The sequence below is a fragment of the Eschrichtius robustus genome, chromosome 11 (assembly GCF_028021215.1).
Source record: "Eschrichtius robustus isolate mEscRob2 chromosome 11, mEscRob2.pri, whole genome shotgun sequence".
Classification (NCBI taxonomy): Eukaryota; Metazoa; Chordata; class Mammalia; order Artiodactyla; family Eschrichtiidae; genus Eschrichtius; species Eschrichtius robustus.
Window position 1 is genome coordinate 12,765,728 of NC_090834.1, and position 17,989 is coordinate 12,783,716.

A 17,989-nucleotide genomic window follows, 5' to 3' on the forward strand; every position below is an offset into this window, starting at 1 on the left:
GGAGGGGAGAGAGCAGGGGAGGCTCAGAGAAGGGAAGGCAGCTGGTTCAGGCTCTGGCTCAATGGACTTGGGGTCCAAGGACCCTTCCCGGCAGGTTCTGCAGCCCCCTCCCCGACACAGGGGAGCCAGACAGACCAAGAATCCTGCTTCCCCTCGTTGCTCTGGGCAAAGGTCATCCATGCCTCTCACTGCCGTGCCTCCAGCGTTTGCGGTCATGGTTCAGGGACACCCAGACATCAGCGGCATGTGTGGGTGTGAGCGGGTGCAGGCAGAGCTCCTACGAGTGACGCCCATGAGCCTGTGTTTTATAAGTAGGCCTGGATGTGAATCCCGAGGAAAATGAGGACTGGTGTTTTGAGCTAAAGGCAGTGGCACTTGGTGGCGGAATGTTGGTGTGGAAGCCACTTCCTTTTCAGTGTGAGTGTTGGGGCTGAGGCTGTATGAGGGGTCGGCGGGGATGTCCCTTAGGAAGGATTCAGGCGCAGCCAGGGAATCGCACTAGAAATGATCCGCAAGATCCCTTCCTGAAGATCCTAAGACCTTCTGATCACCTCTTTCACTTCGGCGCTCCGGTAAAACCTCCGAAGGATCAGCCTTCCCCGGGCGGGGGTGGGACGGGGTGGGGTGGGGAGCTTCCTCACCCCCTCCCTTGTTTCCACGAGGAGCAACTTCCGAGAGGGTCACACCCTTGGCTGCCCATCCCCCGCTTTCCTCTCTCTCCATAGTAACCACTGACCCACACTATCTACAGACGAGAGCCCAGCCCTGACACTGACTCTGCTCCTAGACCAGTGGTTCTCAACCTGGGGCGAGATTCTGTACCACCCCCACCCCCCCAGGGGACGTTCGGCACATTTTTACGTCTCAACAGGGGGCGGGTGCTCCTGGTATCTAGTGGGCAGAGACCAGGGGTGCTGCTAAAGAGCCGACAATTCATAGGACCGCCTCCGCCGCAGAGCAATCTCTGGCCCAAGCTGTTGCTAATGCCTTGGCTGAGAAACCCTGTCCCATGCTATGCCATGACACCAAGCTCTTCCATTCATTATTGCAAACGTTTTGCCCTTGGTTTACAAACCGGACCTCCTGGCCCCCCCCCCGCCCAACGCCTGACTGAATCCTCCTGCAAACTCCACGCTTGCTGTAAGGCTTTCCCAACCAGTCTAGCTCGGAGTAACTCCCTGCCCTCTGAAAACCTACTCAAGAATTAGCCAGATGAAGATCTTGCGTTGTGCCTATTGCCTCCTCCTCCCGGCCATGTGACCCTAGAGAACCTACTTCCCTATGCCCATGACCTAGACCTAGTCCAGACAGCAGTCTGGGTAAGTGTGTTTGCTCTGCAGATCCGAGCTTTGTCTCTGGCGAGCTGTCCTACGGTCTAGGCTGGGTGTGTCTGGGGTAGGAATAAAATGGGCCAAGTCTTCGTGGCCGCAGACCTAAAGCTATGTCTTCCATGCGCTTTGTCAGTAGTGAAGCTGACATTTTCATCTCTACTTGGCTGTCTCCTGTGTCTTATTACTCAGTTGGTTCCAGACTCAGGAGGAGAGGAAAGGGTGCTATGTATTGACTGCCAAAAGCCCCAACACAGAGGACTTCCCTGGTGGTCCAGTGGGTAAGACTCCATGCTCTCAGCGCACGGGGCCCGGGTTCCATCCCTGGTTGGGGAACTAGATCCCACACGCATGCTGCAACTAAGAGTCCGCATGCTGCAACTAAGAAGCTTGCATGCCGCAACTAAGAGTCCACATGTTGCAACTAAAAAAAAGATATCCCGCATGCTGCAACTAAGACCCAGTGCAGCCAAAATAAATAAATAAATAAATAAATAAATAAATAAATAAATAAATAAATAAATAAATAAATTTAAAATGTTGTTAAAAAAAAGAAAGAAAGAAAGCCCCAACACGGACCAGTCACCATCCCCTTCCCTGCAGACCTTCTAAGGCTCCATCCATCCTCGTGTCCCTGAGGCCTACCTGCATCATTCAGCCACTTCTCCAGCAGCGGCTTGAGCTTGCACATGTTCTTGAAGCTCAGATTTAGAGCCTCAAATCTGGAGATGGTAGTCTGGCTGAAGTCGTTGCCATACAGCTTTCCCATCGCCAGACCCACGTCTCCCTGCACGCGGGGATGGAGAGGGAAGAACTTTGAGAGGTAGGCCCCTTCTCTCCTTTGTCCACATCCCTCACCATCCTAGCACCTATCCACACCCAGCGAACCTTTGCTCACCCTGGCTCCCTTCCAGTTTCTTCCCTCTAAGATGGAGACTTGGTTATTTCTCTCGCTAGACTCTGAGTGCGCTGTGCCCTCATGCCTAGCTCCTTGCCTGGCTCTCATTCCTCTCCCCTCCACCAGCAGTGTTCCCATTTTCCCTACCAACGGCAACTGTGCCCCATTCTCAGGGGACGCAGGAACACGGTGGGTTTGCCCCAAACACAATGAGCTCTTAAAACCTCCACTCGGGAACCCCAGTCTCTACTCACTCAACCCGAGTTCTTCCACCTCCTTGCCCCAAACCGAACCTGTGTGAAGCCCAGCTTAATGCGCCTCTGCTTGAAGGTCTTGGCAAACTTTTCCAGCTCCTCCAGGTCACTGGGCTCATCAGCTCCTCCAGAGCTGGGGAGATGCTTGGGGACTGGGAGATGCTGGGATGCTTCCAGATGCGGTTCTAAAGAGGATCCTGGCACCCCAGGGCGCCCAACTGCCTAAGAGCAGACACACACCAAGCCAACCCACAAACAGTCAACAGATCAAACACATTTCCTGGTATTTTGTACTAATAGGCCCACTTAGAGGATGACAGATTGGATTCCTATTATTTCGATGGTGTGGAAGTGGAAATTGGAGTCTCTATGAAGGGACTAGCAAATAGCTGGAGTAGCTGGGGTAGAAACAGTAGGAGTGTGGGACAGGGAGGTGGCCTTCCTGGGTTTTAGTCTATGACTCACTATTTGACTCTGAGCAGGTAACTTCCTCCTTTCAGTTTTCTACCATAAAAGGAGCTAGCAGACTTGTTTACAAAGATCCCCAAAACAGATCTCAGAACGGGACAAGGAAAAGGTTGTTTGCCTTGCCTGTTCTTTTCCACAAAGCAAACTAACTGAGGTGCTCAACAGGCATTAACTGAAAATAACGGACAGCATCTGAGATTCATTGCATTAATGGAATTTCCATAAAATTCCAAACTCTTGTGACTGCCATTTTACTTTCTAAACAATCATTTTCTTTCATGAGAGTATTTTGTTTTTTGTTTTTTTTAATCAAAGGTATTCCAGTGCTGTCTAAGTGCACCTTGATCTCATTTGTGGTTGTCAGGAGATATTCTTTCTTTAGTTTATTTTCATAGGAGAACAGACCCTTATACCTAGAATCCATGTTGTGCCCATTTGGGGTCAGGAATAAATCCAACCCGTCCACCGAGAAGGAGCAGAAACCCATTAGGCTTGGGGTCCTAATGGGCTTGTGTCCAGGGCAGGGGCTGCTACCGATGTGGACGATGTGGCCTAAGTCCACCCTCTTCTCACTCCTTTCCAGTTTACTCTTTTCTGAGACTGGGGTTAACTTTACTCCTTTCTTCCAAGATATTCAGGCTTCCCATTCAGACAGGCAGAGAAGTTAAGGACTCTTTTCCCCCCAAGGGAGGGTCTTTTAGAACAGAATGATTTGAAACCATTAGGCTTTGACCCTGTTCCGCCGGGGAGGAGGTGGCGTGGACCAGACTCTCAGGACAAAGCCTCAGTCCTCTCTCAGCCTTCCTTTTCATGAACTCATTTGTTCCTTCATCTGACAAACATGTCTTGAGCTCTCTGCTAGACCTTCCCCCTTCACATCCAATCAGCGGCCGAATTGCACTGAGTCAACTTCCCCAACATCCCCTGTCAGCCCCTCCTCTCTACCCTTATTGCCACCACCCAAAGCCAGCCCCTTTACTGCTGCCCCAGGATGATCTTCATAAACTTCCAGACAGTCTCTCTGCTTCTGGTCTCGTCCGGCTCTCGTGTTATAAGACACGAGAGGTGATCTTGAACCCTCTCTCAGATCTCTTCCAGATCTAAGTCTGTGATGATGCGATTCGGAGAGCAGTCAGGAGAAGGTCCAAGAGCTCAGACTCCGGTGTCCCCATTTCTATTAGCCACTAGGGGGCACCCACCCCCCTTCCAGGGGCCTCCAGTGGACTCTAGCCCTGTAAAGCCAGGGCCCTGAGTGATCCATGGGGATCTTAGCCCCGAGAAGGGACATTAGGGTCTCTGCAGTCATTCCCAACTGTTCCACACGTCCGTCTCTGCAGAGGCGTCTCAGGCAGTGGTGCAGGCATTAACTGCCCCGGGTCACCCAGATAAGGGGAGGAGCGGCAGCTCCAGTGTAGCTCCTGCTGCCCTCGCCAAGCCACACTTCCTGGCGTGAGGCTGCGTCTGGCCAGCGGAAGAGGTGTCTTTTTTCTCCCTGGCAAACAGGTGCTGTGTGGCACCACGGCAGCTCTGCAAAGGGCCCTCTTGCAGGCCTCCGTTCTCCTGACCCGTGCTTTGTCCCCTCCAGGAAGCAGTCTAGAAGAGCAGCTCTTAAGAGAGGCCCAGAGGTGAGAGGCCCTGGCTTGGTACCAGTTCTCAGGACATCAGGTCTCTGGGCTTCTGGTCTCCCCCTTGGCTCTTGAGAGCACCTGGGCAGGCCTGGCGGTCACCTTGGCATCCCTGGAAAGTTAGCCGATCCCTGGTTCTCAGAGGAGTGATGCCAGGGCCTGACTGGGGTGGGAGTGGAGTGCCTGCACACAGAGCAGGCTAGCCCGGGAGCTGGGATCTCTGGCTTCTGATTCTGGCTCCACCAGTGACACTGGGTCCCTCATTTCCTCTGGCTGTGGCTTGAATTTGCCCCCGTGCCGACTGGGATAATCCCTTGCGATTTCCTCTTCCCAGAGGGGTAAGTGTACCGTCAAGGGGGTGGGGGAAGCCTAGGAGCTCAACTCTGTCAGGAGCTGAGACAGGAAGAATGTGGGTGTTTACCTGGGACGCCAGGCCAGGCCCCGTCTGCGGGAGGAGGAGAGAGCTTTGCTGCTGTGGAAAGTGGAGAAGATTTGACTGCAGACCTGGGTGAAAGGGGAGGAACAAAGGAGCAAACGAATCAAATCCAAGCCGGCTGAAAAGACATGCTCTACAGCTTTGGAACCGTGATAACTGTCCCCGCCCCGCTCCCCCACCCCCACCCTGCACTACCTATCATGTCCATCCCCCACACCCTGCCTCCAGCCTTGTGCAGAGGCCCCCATGGACACTGTCAGGATTGCCACACACAGGTGGAGGCGAATCAGACACGGGGATACACAGATGTAAACAGCAGTCCCCAAACCAGTCCTTCTGCTTGCCCGCCTGCCTGGAGTGGTGCAAAGGCTGAGGAGGGTCAAGGCAACCTGCTCTGGGATTTGATAACCAGGCCTGAAGAAACCCAAGAGGGAAGGAGATGTGGGGATGACGACTAAGAATTCAAGCTGGAGCTGAGGGTTTCCGTTTTGCCTGCAGAAGCGCCTGGGATGGCTACAAAGGCCTAGCCAGATCTGCAAAGATGCCGGATCAAGGGAACGGTGCCATACAGCTCCAAAAGGCAGCAGCCAATTGCCAGAGGCTCTTGGCAGGACCCAGACATTGAACACTTGGGAGGAAAGGCTGAGAGAGAAGGGAAGAGCAGGAGGCAACTCTCCCTGGTGGTACGGACTCTACCTGCTCATTGCACAGCCTGAGGATCCCTTTCTCCAGGAAAACTGTCCATGAAGGGCTCTGCCTGGATGGTGGTCATGCCAGTGGCCTCCCTCTAAGAAGAGCCACAGCCAGGAACTCTCACTCTCACTGTGGGAATGGGGCCATCAAACTACAGAAGCACACAATGAGGCAGGTCACCCCAATCACTCAGCACACAGCAGAACTTTGGGTTCTCTGTTGCCCCTAAGCTGTTCTGGGTCACTGATGTGTAGATCTACTGATGCTGACCATTTTGCTCCTCAGTCTAAAACCACCAAGGCTTAATTTTTCTTTATTAAAATACATAGGCAAAAAAGCTCTTGTAAGGAGCCCTGTACTGGGAGTCGGAGGCTTGAGTACTAATAGTAATCTGACACTTACATTGCCTTTTGAAATGTACAAAGCCTTCTCACATGCATTATTTCAAATAACTCTCAATAACCTTGTGAGGCAGAGTTTTGCTATGATTCCAGTTTTACAGAGGAGAAAATGGAACCTCAGAGAGGTTAGGTAAGTTTCTCAAGGAGACACAGCTAGCAAGGGACTTTTTTTTAACCAATGAGTTTTTCCGATTCCAAATACTAAACTGTTTCTTTCCCCCTGTGTCATACACTGACCTCATTGGTTATATGCCTGAGCCAGTTTCACAACACCATCTTTCAAAAAGAAACAGAATGAACTGTTACCTTCTCTTTCCTATTCCAGGAGTATGATATATACTGTTTAGCTAACATAAATACTCACAGGTTCACATATGTTCTCATTCATCATCATCATAACACTCTGAGATGACTTGGTAACTAAGGATAACTATAACTTGGGCAGGTGCTAAGGACAGAAGGCAGAGTTGCATTTTCTTTGGATTCTGGATTTCCAAAGCCTCTCCTTGGGATTTGTACAATGGAGGGAAGCTTATACTTCATCACTTTCAGCCCTAGTTGGTGGAGATGGGAGAGGGAGAGGCAGTACAATGCAATGCCAAGAACATGGGTTTCCGACAGACTGTTATGGAACTTTCTAATAGGTCACCGGTGACATAATATGACTACCTACCACACGAGGTTATTTTGAAAGATGTCAGGAAAAGCACTCCGCAGAGCTCCTGGCATATCATGCTCAAGAAATGTTAGCTATTATTGTGAGTATTCTAATCTGTTTGTTCTTGGCCAAGGAGAAGTTCTCTGTGAGTAACTTCCCTGCCAAAGAAAATCTGAAAACGCTCTCCACAGCCTGTGGGTGGCACTGCCGCTCTACCCAAATGGAATTCCAGCTTCCCGAGGGTGGAAGTCTGAGTCTACATCCACGTGCTGGGGAGATTTCCAAGGATCCGGGACTTCTCTGGACTGCGATTCCCAAGGAGCTCCTCCTTCCTTGTTCTGCCCCAGCTCCTGCCACCCTTGCGCCTTCGGTCTCAATTGGCCATGAAATTGAGGACGATGGGAGGGGGAAGCAGAAAAGGAGACTCAACCTGGAGGGCCACACCAGGTCGCTTCCTCGGGCCCTGAGGTGGACAAGCCGCTCTTTATACTAGAGGGGGAGCCAGTCAGCCACGGCCCACACTTGGGTCCCAGCAGGCAGAAGCAGCTCCTTAGCACACTCACCTATGTAGAAGCCCCCAGGGTTTCTCACCTTGCTGCCCAGGCTGGGTCTGAGATAGCAGGAACTGGGAGACAGACTGTAGGTGTCCGGGAACCAGCACAAGCTGCTGGAGCGGGTGGAGGGAAGCCACGTCCTGTGCAGGGAGATACAGGCATCCCAGAATCTACAAGCTGCAAGTGTGGGCTCCATCTGCCCGCCGCCCATCTGTCCTGTGGGTCTCCACAGGGACCTTGCCCTATGCCTCTGTATCCCTGTGTCTGGCACACAGCAGCTACCCCATTAATGATGGTGTTGTTACACCTCCTGCACTCAGCCAAGCTGTGCCTTGTTTAAACCTTGCCTTGTTGTTTAACTTTTGTGCGTATCAGACCGGTCTCCCAGCTAGACTGGTAATGCCCTGAGGGCACAGACTGTGGGTATTACCCGTCTCTCAGAGGTTTACCCTAGAAATGACATGCAATCCCAGTTTTCTAATTTTTAAAAAAAAAATCTCATGCCACTTGATATGCTAAAAGCCGTTTTTGTCTTGGCCATTTCCTGGTCCTGAACCTTTCCTGGAGGAAGAGGCACATTATTCGTTCTTAATAAAACCACGTTGATTAAACAGAAAGTCCATTTCCCCTGGCTTCCTCCCACTAACCTCCAAAAGGGAAATACTACTTCCCAATACTTGGGGGATCTGGGAGTCCTCTGTGACCTAGACCCCCAGGATTCTGTGACCCCACAGGACTGAGCTTAGGTCTGTGCACAAAGAAAAGACTTGGTAAACCCTTGCTGAATAAAGAAGTGAAGGAATAAATGCACGTTCTAGTCTTAAATATTTCCAGGGAAGGGTCGGCTCTTTCCTCCCCTGGGAATCCAGATCAAGAAAGGGGCTTGCCGCGTGGACACCCGCCTTCTCAGACATTTGTCGTTACTATTTCAGATGCCTCTTTATTCCTTCTAGTATGACAAAAGCTTGGGGGAGGAGAATGGGCTTACTGGGGACAGAAACGCTCTGTAACCACAGCAGTAGCTGTCATCATGGGGGTCCCCTGAATATGGCTGGCAGACCCCAGCCCCATTGTTAGGGGCTAGCTCCATTGTTTTGGCAAGATTGACTCCTCTTTCTTCCCGAGAGGTGGAGACCTCCTTCTTCCCATAACTAGCCAGGCTTCATCTCTCAGAGGATTGTTCTGTAACCCAGCCCCCCTCCCAACGCAGGCCTCCAAGTTTCCCTGCAGGGGATTTTTTAGCTCAATCTGCATTCACTGAGAGCCAGATCTAGAGGTGAAGCATTTTGCAGGAGGCTTGACTAAAACTCACTGGCCCTCTGAGAATATCAGGGCTTCCCGACTCGGGCTGCCATTTACCCCAGACATTTGGTTTCCAGGCATCATGGCAGGTCCTTGACTCAGGTGGCATGGCCGATGAGAGAGGGTCTGCTGCAGAGAGTCACTGAGGTCCTCGGTTTTAATCTGTAAGTGGAGGCAGGGGGAGAGCATCAGTTCTGGGCCTCCCCAGGCAGACAGAAGCGGAAACTTAGAGAAGACAGAGGCAGGAGATGAGTGACAAGCCTGGAGAGTCAAAGAACTAGCTCAGCGCCTACTAGGCTGCATCTTGATTTTCCTGCCTGCGTGAGCCCTTCGGGCCAGGCAGCTGGTAAGGAACAGAGGTGAGAGTCTCTCTGGAGTAACCATCCTCGAGATGGGGAATCCACCTGGATTGATCGTTCCCGAACACCATTCTGCGGCATGTGCTGGTACATAGTGCAATATATGCTCTTCTTCACTGAAACTCCAAAAAACGAGGAATTTTTGTAGTGACTTTAAACATTTCTTTTAGATTCCAAGGTGATGTTCTTTTTTCTTGGGAGGTGGTATGTTAGAATTTCTTTTAGGAAATGATGGTGATCCTAAATGGTATTTTTAAAACTCCCCACTTTCACAAATTAAAAAAAAAAAAATTGGCAACCCTTTACCAATCTCCTTTATCTTATGGTTTTTTATTTTCCTGGTCCATGAAATCCCAAGTCTGGGAACCAGTTTCCCCTCCATCCCCCCTTGTTTTCCCCACTTGTCTGCCCTCTGAGTGCTGAGCTGCCTTTGCAGCTGGCCTCTTCACCCATGTGGCTTAGGTGAAAGTCCTTGCCTGTCTCCCTACAGGTGGGGACATGTCTCCTTCACAATCACTGCTGTAGTTGCAGCCTGAGGGGACTGTGGTGGTTTGCAAACTCTCTCCAGCCTCTACCACCCTTCAACCACCCACCTGTGGGCTTTCCAGGTGTCCAAGGGCAGGGCAGGAAGCACTACTTGTGCCCACCCCTCCTCCCACCCTGAGAACAACTACAGTAAGTCCCCTACATACGAACCTTCAAGTTGCAAACTTTCAGAGATGAGAACGTGCATCTGGTTCCAGCAAGGAACCAGAACCTGTGCCATCAACGTCAGGCGTGAGTGAAACTGCAGCTTGTCCTCCGTCTCCTATTGCTGACGATCCCTCAGCTCTACCGTCTCCCACCTCCTCTCCCTCCTCCAGTCAGTAACTCTTCTTGCCTGTTCACTCGATGCCAGCCCCTGTATGCCAGCGGTTGTACTGTACTACTGTACTTTTCAAGGTACTGTACTGTAAGATTAAAAATGTTTCCTTTATTTTTTGTGTTTGTTTGTTATGTATTATTTGTGTGAAAAGTATTATAAACCTATTACAGTGCAGTACAACATAGCCGATTGTGTTAGTTGGGCACCTAGGCTCTCTTTGTTGGACTTGTGAACAAATTGGACTTAACGAATGCGCTCTCAGAACAGAACTCATTCGTATGTAGGGGACTTACTGTACCCTCTTGCGGCGTTTCAGGAAGTCCATTGTGGGGATGGGGGTGGGTGGGTAGGGAGTATGCAAGTGACTTTGAATTCATATAATATGGCAGGGAGCTTGGGATCTAGACCATACCTTATAAAAGACATTGGGGGACCCTCTGATGGAACCTCTTGGCCATAGCGACCCTGGCTTAAACCATTTTCTTGGTCTCTACAGGGAATATCACTGACATCCTGGAATCATCCTGGAATCTTTTCTGTATTAGTTTAACCCAAGTTAAAGGTTCAGACTAACAGCTCTACTTGTGTTTAATCGCTGTGGAAGAATGGTGCTTTGGATTACTAACCCAAGAGTTCCCTTTGGTTGGAGAGTTAGGAAGATCTTGTTGAGTGACAGAGACTGAGGAGGGAGCTCATGCCCTAAATATGGTGCCTTGTACATAGTGGGAACCGAATGCGTGCTAACTGAATAAAAGACATAATCAGAATCCACCTCTCCATCCTCCAGTGGGATACAGTGAGGAAGACATCGAACAGGGAGCTAGAACTTGTTTCTAGTCCTAACTCTGACTCTAACTGACGATATAACCTTGAGCCATCATTTCATCTCTATGAGACTTGGTTTCCCCATCTGTTGTATGATTCTACATCATTTTTCTTTCAGTCCTAAAATGGAATTATAAAATTCCAATTCCGTGGTGTATTTGGCAGAATCTGGCTAGTCCATGTTGCTGTAGTATTCTTAGATAAAGCAGATCTAAACAGCACTAGGAAGTCCTAGTTGCACCAAAATTGGTAAGAGGATGCTTCTTTTAGGGACAGTCTTTACAAATCATTCCTCTCTTCTCTCACCTAAGGAGGCTATTCTGGAGTCTTGGAAGCAAAGAAGAGAAAAGGAGAGTGTCAGGAAGTAGCACAATGGGGGCAGAGAGTTAGACATCAGGAAAACTCCAAAGGCATTGCCCCACAGGAGTGATCTCTAGGACAGCCGCCATCCTACCCCCAGTGCCCTTCAGCTCTCTCCACCCACACTTGGCATCTCCATCTAAGACACTTGCTGTCCTAGTTCTTCCCCCAGAAGTTAGAGTTTTCACATCCTAGATTCCGGGGAAACATTTGTTAGCAGGTTTTAAAAAGCTCAAAATAGATGATAAAGTACTTATTTCAAACCACCACCAATCTTAAGCTTTGCTCAGAGGGGAGATTTTACTTAAGCAAAGCCTCCCTTCCCCACATCTCCCTTCTGCAGCCCCCTCCTGCTCCTGGACGTCCCTCATCCCGAGTGGGGATAGGTGAGGCAGGATGGAGGGGGACGGAGGGAGAACATGGAAAATTGGAGCTCAAAGCACACTGGTGGAACCACCGCAGGCAGCTTGGCGCGGCTCCAGCTCAGAGGCAAGTGGCAGGGTTCCTTTATAGACTCATTATGCGCAATGGGGAGATAAGGAGGGGTAGCTATGACACAGCTTGAAAACATGTGCTTTGCCTCCAACCTGGGTGCTATCTGTTAGAATCAGTGCCAGGTCTTCCTGCAACACTTAATTTCAGAAACCAGCGCCATCATAAAAGAAAACTCACTCTTTCATCTGCTTCCTGGACCAATTGCCCTCCAAACTCTTTTAGGGGCACTGCCGACCTCCCACTTCTGAAAATGAAGTGCCTGATAGCAAAAAAAATCCCTCTGGGTGTTAGCCTGGGGCGTTTTGACAACTCTGTGTGTTCCTCTTCTCAGTTCTTGCTTTACTGACCTCTTACTCTTTCATTTTTCATAATTCATTACCCCTTGTGTGTGAGCTGCTGACGGTAAACCCCAAAGGAGACAATCCTAAACAAACCAATTTGAAAGACAGTAAAGCAGACTACTTCTCCTGTGACAAATTCTAAAATCTCCACTTTGGTCGGTGGGTCTCAGAAAGAGCAGAGCTGGACTCGGAGGAGAAGAAGATACAGCAGCAACTCTGCCTGCCGCCCACCCCCGACCCCGGCACACGTCTCCGACGATTCTCTGAGAGTTCAGGGGCTAACACAATAAGAAATCAAGAAATAAAGTCCCTTCCAAATCCAAAAATCCCTTTCACAGCTGTCGAATGGAAAAGATTGGAGTCTTTCCAGGCAACTGGGTGTTGGCTGTGGATCGGGAAAATGAGATAGAGAGACTTCTGTTGGATCCCATTGACTTCTAATGTGAGAACCGGAGGCAAATTGGATGAAGACCCAATTTCCCCCGTACTTGTGAAAACCCAACCAAACCCACAGCCTGTCTGGAACCGTGAAGATCATCTCCAGGGTCCCTTTGGAGCTTCTTCTCACGCAAGTGAAATATTTCTCCAGGCCCTGTTTGGGATGGACTAATCCCTGGGGACGTGGGCCACCACAGAGGCCTCTGCCTGGTCACAGCCATCGGTCATCCCGTCCATCTGTTAGACACAGCTTGTTAGTTCAGGATCTTCTCCACCCACTGAGCTGTGCAAAGGTGTTACACTGAGTCTTGGGCAGTGACCAGGGAGGTAGAAAGGTATCATGGGTGATTATCTTTTCTAATCCCAGCAAACTCCCTGACATCACCTGCTTTAGAAAGAAATAGTCTCATTCTGGGAAGAGAGAGACCCTTCTGAGGAACTGGAAACCCTTCATACATTCCCTACTTGGCTTCACCGCCCAGCCAGGAAGTGTGGGGATGAGTGTTTATCTTCCCATCTCACAGAGACCAGGAGTGCTTCAGAGATGCATGTAAAGTTACACGACAAGACACTGGCTAAATGCTACAAGAGAATGGTCCTCTGACCCTCCCCAGGCACTCTATCTACAAAACAATACTACAAACATCCCAGGGATGGGAGAGAGAACAGACCATAGGTGATGTTCTGGCCCAGACCTACACTTGGACCTCCTTATTAACCATCTGTTTGGGGTCATGCAATGGGGCTGGAGTACTTAGCCTTAGCCCCCTCCCCGGGACATTTCACATGGCCCTCTCTTGGGGGGAAAACTACTCAGCATTAATGAATATATCACTGGAGATGAAAATGATCAAAGCCGTAGTGCCAGTTGCATAACTCGTTTGTGGAAAGTGTTTCATAAACATTTCACAAGAAGGAGAATTTCAAAGCGTGAACATCTCCCAACCTGCCTTCAATTACAGGCAAGATTTTTTTTTCTTTCTTCCCCCCTTCTATACGTCTCCCTAGCAGTGAGGAAGAGTTTCTGTTTCGTAACTGATCTATAAAAGGGTTGACAAACGTTTTGCTCATGAAAAGATCCTAAAAATATATTCCAAGCCGTAGAGTAGGGTAGGCAGGTAACTTATCTCAGATGAACAAGGCTGAGAGTCCCCTAAGAGATGCTGGCTGTATTTTTGCTTGGGGGACTCTCCTTTCTCCATGGCTCTTGGCTGCTCCCTATGAGTCCAAGGCTCCTGCCTCTTTGGATGCTTCCCTGAAGTACCTGGGGAGATGGCCCCATCCAGTCCCTGGTCTCTAGTCAGACCTACGACAGACCAGCCTAGGCACACCTTTGCCCGTGCACATTGGGATCTTCTCCTGGAAAGCATCGAACTTGTACACAAAGGAGTGATGGAAGTGAGGAGACATGGGGCCCTTTAATAAACATACGGTTTCTTAGGAGGCTGGAGCCACTTAGAGTTGTTCCCTCCTGAAAAGAAGCTTTCCAAAGAGGCATCCTTGTTTTTCCTGCTTGTACCTCCTCTGCAAATGCAAAAAGCTTATCAGTCATGTTATTTATGCTTTGGCTTCAGTTCTTAGGGCACAGCACTGCTAGTGCTGACACATGTCTGAAAAAACCCCATCATTTTAAGCCCATAAAAGTTTTCTTCTCCCTCTGGCATATCGGTCTGTGCATTCAAGTTTAAAAACTCTAGGAAGGGGCTGTGCTCTCTTTGAGGACATATCCTCACAGATATTTTTGGTGCCCAGGACTTGAACAACTTTAACCATTGTACCACTTCCCAGCCCTCGGGAGATGCCAGCAGCGTCTGCTTCCACTGAGGAGCTGGATTGATGCAAGCTCTCTTTTTTGACCCTGATCTTTTTTTTTTCAGCCACGCCGCGCAGCTTGCAGGATCTTACTTCCCTGACCAGGGACTGAACACTGGGCCCCAGCTGTGAAAGCACCGAGTCCTAACCACTGGACAGCCAGGGAATTCCCAACCCTGATCTGTCTCGAATCAGAGTCTTCTGGTTTTCCTGGTTGCCTACCTGTTGGACAAGGGCACAGAGCTACCTTCTCTGGTTCTTTGGCTGGGAAGGAGCGCCACACAGAACTGTTGATTCGCCCACATAGATGGCTCTTCTGCCCCCCAAGAAGTGGAATGGCAGGAGGTGGGGTGAGGTGGGGTGGGGTAAGAAATGCTGAGCACGGTCTCAGAATCAAACTCTGAGAACTGTTTGCCAGTGGCTCTTCTTGGGAATCATCTTGTGTGTGAATGCTGGCTGTCATCACACTGGGTTCTTTTGCATACATTGGGTTGCCTATCATGGAAAGACTCTGTAATCCTTTTTAGAGCAGGGGATGGGAAAAAAAAAAAAAAAAAAAGACATCCAGGAAACAAGCACAAGGCTCAGAATCAACCAGGAAACCTGACTTCGGGCTCTATCCCTGCCTCTAAAAACCTGCATGATCTGATATTTATTTACTTCACTCATCCATCTAGGCCTAGATTATGCCTCCACAAAAGGAGGAAAATAGATGAGATGGAATCTACTTACGAAATTTGGAATGTATAGAAGAGAGAGTGGGCGTTGACTTGTGAGCCTACAAGTACGTTTATTGTGTCACTAGACCCATTTTGCAGATGAAAAGACTGAGGCTTGGAAAAGTTAAGAAACTGGCTGAAAGTTACACTGCTGGTAAATAATAGATCTGGGATTTCAATCCACGTCTATTTGATTCCATAGTTCTTCTACATAAACCTGACTACCATGTGTGATAGAATCGTAGACTCTTCAAGGTAGCTTAGCGCGGACTGTGTCGGGTGCATGGAAGACATTCAACAAGTGTTGATTCCCTTCCTTCCCCATCAGAACTGGAAGGAAATGTAGATATCACCTGGTTCAAATGGCTCATTTTACAGCTGTGACTCCTGATGTCCAGAGAGGAGAAATCACCTGCTCAGGGCAACACAGCTAGAGCTGCAGCCAAGCCAGGCCTGGAGACTCAGGCAGGGCCCCTAAGGACTGGTCTCCTAACTCTCCACCCAGTATTTGGTCCATTCCACTGCACTGCAGCATGGCTCTATCTTCTATTTCTATCACTCTGATGTTGTTGCCTATTCTGGCTCCTCAAGTAACTCAGTAGTAACCCTAATCTCATTGCTCTAATAAGATTTAATCTCAGTCCCGATTCAGAGTTCTCCATTACTACACAGGGTAAGATTTAGACACAGATAAAGCACACATCTACTTGATGTGTAACCTAATACACTTGGTTTGAGAACCAGCATTCTGTATTCCCTTGACTCTCACATGGACGAATTAACTCCAGGGGGTTGATATTTGCTTTTTTCCTCCCTCATCATGAGGAAGAGAGGTAGAGAGGGGAAAGACAAGGCTCAGCCATGCCATGAAATCCTCACGCCAGTGTACATTTTACTCTGGGGCCCAAAGGAGACTAATGAAAGGAAGGACAGATGCCTTGCTCGTCCCGGACACACAGGCACACATGCACACACATGCATGCATACACACCAACTTGTGACTATGAAGCGCTACACAGATTAGCTCCAAGAGCATCAGTTCGAGAAAGGGAAAAAGGAATATTTTTAAAGCATTTTAGAAATTAAAAAGCACTTTCAAAAGCATCATCATTTATTATTCATGATGATTCAATGAGGGAAAAAATCTTATCCAACCATTTTTACAGATGTAGGAACCAAGACTAGGAGGAATTAATATGTCCATCACGTAGCCAGGAAAAGCAGAGCCTGACTTGCTATTTGGGTCTTTGGCCTCCAGGCCCCCTTTTGCCTATACCACTCTGTAAGGCGGCCCCACTGGGTTCCCACCCAGAATTTCCCACGTAAAAATGAGCTTGTTGGGGCTTCCCTGGTGGCGCAGTGGTTGAGAATCTGCCTGCCAATGCACGGGACATGGGTTCGAGCCCTGGTCTGGGAAGATCCCACATGCCGCGGAGCAACTGGGCCCGTGAGCCACGATTACTGAGCCTGCGCGTCTGGAGCCTGTGCTCCGCAACAAGAGAGGCCGCGATAGTGAGAGGCCCGCGCACCGCGATGAAGAGTGGCCCCCACTTGCCGCAACTAGAGAAAGCCCTCGCACAGAAACGAAGACCCAACACTGCCAAAAGTAAATAAATAAATAAATTTAAACTGCTCTGCAACATACTAATTAAATCTGGGACCCGATTCTCAGATTTAAAAAAAAAAAAAAAAAAAAAAAATGAGCTTGTTGACCTCTGCCTCCCCATGTGCCATGCTGTTTTCACGTGTGGTACACAGTTGGTGTAAACATTTCCATCCACAAGTGTAGCCTGGGACTTTTACATGGATGTGAGGCTGACGTAGTTATTGAAAGCAAACTTTCAACAAGTCTGAATGAGATTCTCTTTGGCATTCCCTGGGGAACTGCCTGTGACCTGGAAGCCTGTCTCTGAAAGCCTGAGCGTTGGCTATAAATGCACGTAAAAGGCTTTTCCCTGGTAACATTCATATTTGAGAACAGTCTTCTAAGTAAGGCTGAGGCCCTTATCTCTTGTATTCTTCTGGTACCCCAAATAAAACGAGGCACCTCTGTGGCTCTCTGACACCAGGTCTGCTCCAACAGCAGTTGGAGTAGACAGTCCTCCATGTGGCATGCTTTAAACAGAGGTTTTCCTGCCCCATAAAGGTCCCCTTCCCAGTTTAGCTCAATAAATATTTGGTATACACCCATTGTATACCAAGAGGAACTGGGACACAAAGGTGAATAGGACCTCCCAGATTAATTAGGAGACAGCAAGTAAAAAAGCAATTACCTAGAGTGCAGTACTTACAGCAATGGGAAGGTGGTACAGTGGTCACATGGAAAGGTTGTGATTTGCTTTGTCAGGGCAGAGGATAGCTAGAGAAAGGGGAATGAGGTAGGAAGTCTCCACGGAGAGAAGTGGAGTCTCTGAAGAGCCCTGAAGGACAAAGACGGTTTCACCAGGAGAAGGTAAAGCAGGGCATGCCAGGAAGTGGGAGCAGCTTGTCCACAGTCACCGATGGTGAAACACGGCTTCATGTTCAGGAGAGACAAGCAATTCAGCGTTGCAGTAGCGTGGGGTGGGAGAGGCCTGGGCAAACAGCCAGGGCCTGACGACAGAGGTCCTGTGGCTCACGCAAAGGAGTTGAGGCTGGACTCGGGGGCAAAGTGTAACTCAAGTAAAGGGCAGGGACACGCGAGATTTTTGTTTAGTTCGATTATGTTAACAGCTGTGTGGAATATGGATTTGAAGAGAGGACAACTGTAAGTGGGGCAACTAGTTAAAAAGCTGTTTATTGCAATAGTCTAGGTAAAGAACTGATGAGGACATGCCTAAAGCCAAAACAGTAAGAACGGAGAGGAGGAGACAGAATGGCAAGTTTTTAGGATAGAAAATGTATTTCCACCCTTAAAGGTTTATCCTTTATAACAAAGGACTATTACAGGAATTCTCTGTTGAATGCCTGCAGGACTAAAAGAACTAACACAGAAAAAATTCTGAAAGACCATAATCAATCCAACTGCTCATAATAGATGGAGTGGAGGGTATTTGGGGTTTCAGAAGGTATTCACTTTCTAAGTCAAATACTTCTGCAGTGTTCAAATTTTTAAAGGCAATTATTCATTTTAAATTAGAAAAAATTAAGATTAATCTTAATTTAAAATTAATATTAAA

The 17,989-nt window shown here is 49.0% G+C and overlaps 1 protein-coding gene across 1 annotated transcript in view; it reads right to left on the reverse strand.

The window, feature by feature from the left end:
• The window catches only part of POU2F3 (POU class 2 homeobox 3), a 78,650-nt gene that overhangs the window by 9,707 nt on the left and 50,954 nt on the right, over positions 1–17,989 (reverse strand). The window contains exons 4-8 of the mRNA XM_068555157.1: positions 8,675–8,779; positions 7,353–7,455; positions 4,995–5,077; positions 2,520–2,702; positions 1,974–2,115 (exon numbers count right to left, since the gene is read on the reverse strand). Of these exons, the coding sequence (XP_068411258.1) occupies positions 1,974–2,115; positions 2,520–2,702; positions 4,995–5,077; positions 7,353–7,455; positions 8,675–8,779 (616 nt within the window). The remainder of the gene's footprint in view (positions 1–1,973; positions 2,116–2,519; positions 2,703–4,994; positions 5,078–7,352; positions 7,456–8,674; positions 8,780–17,989) is intronic.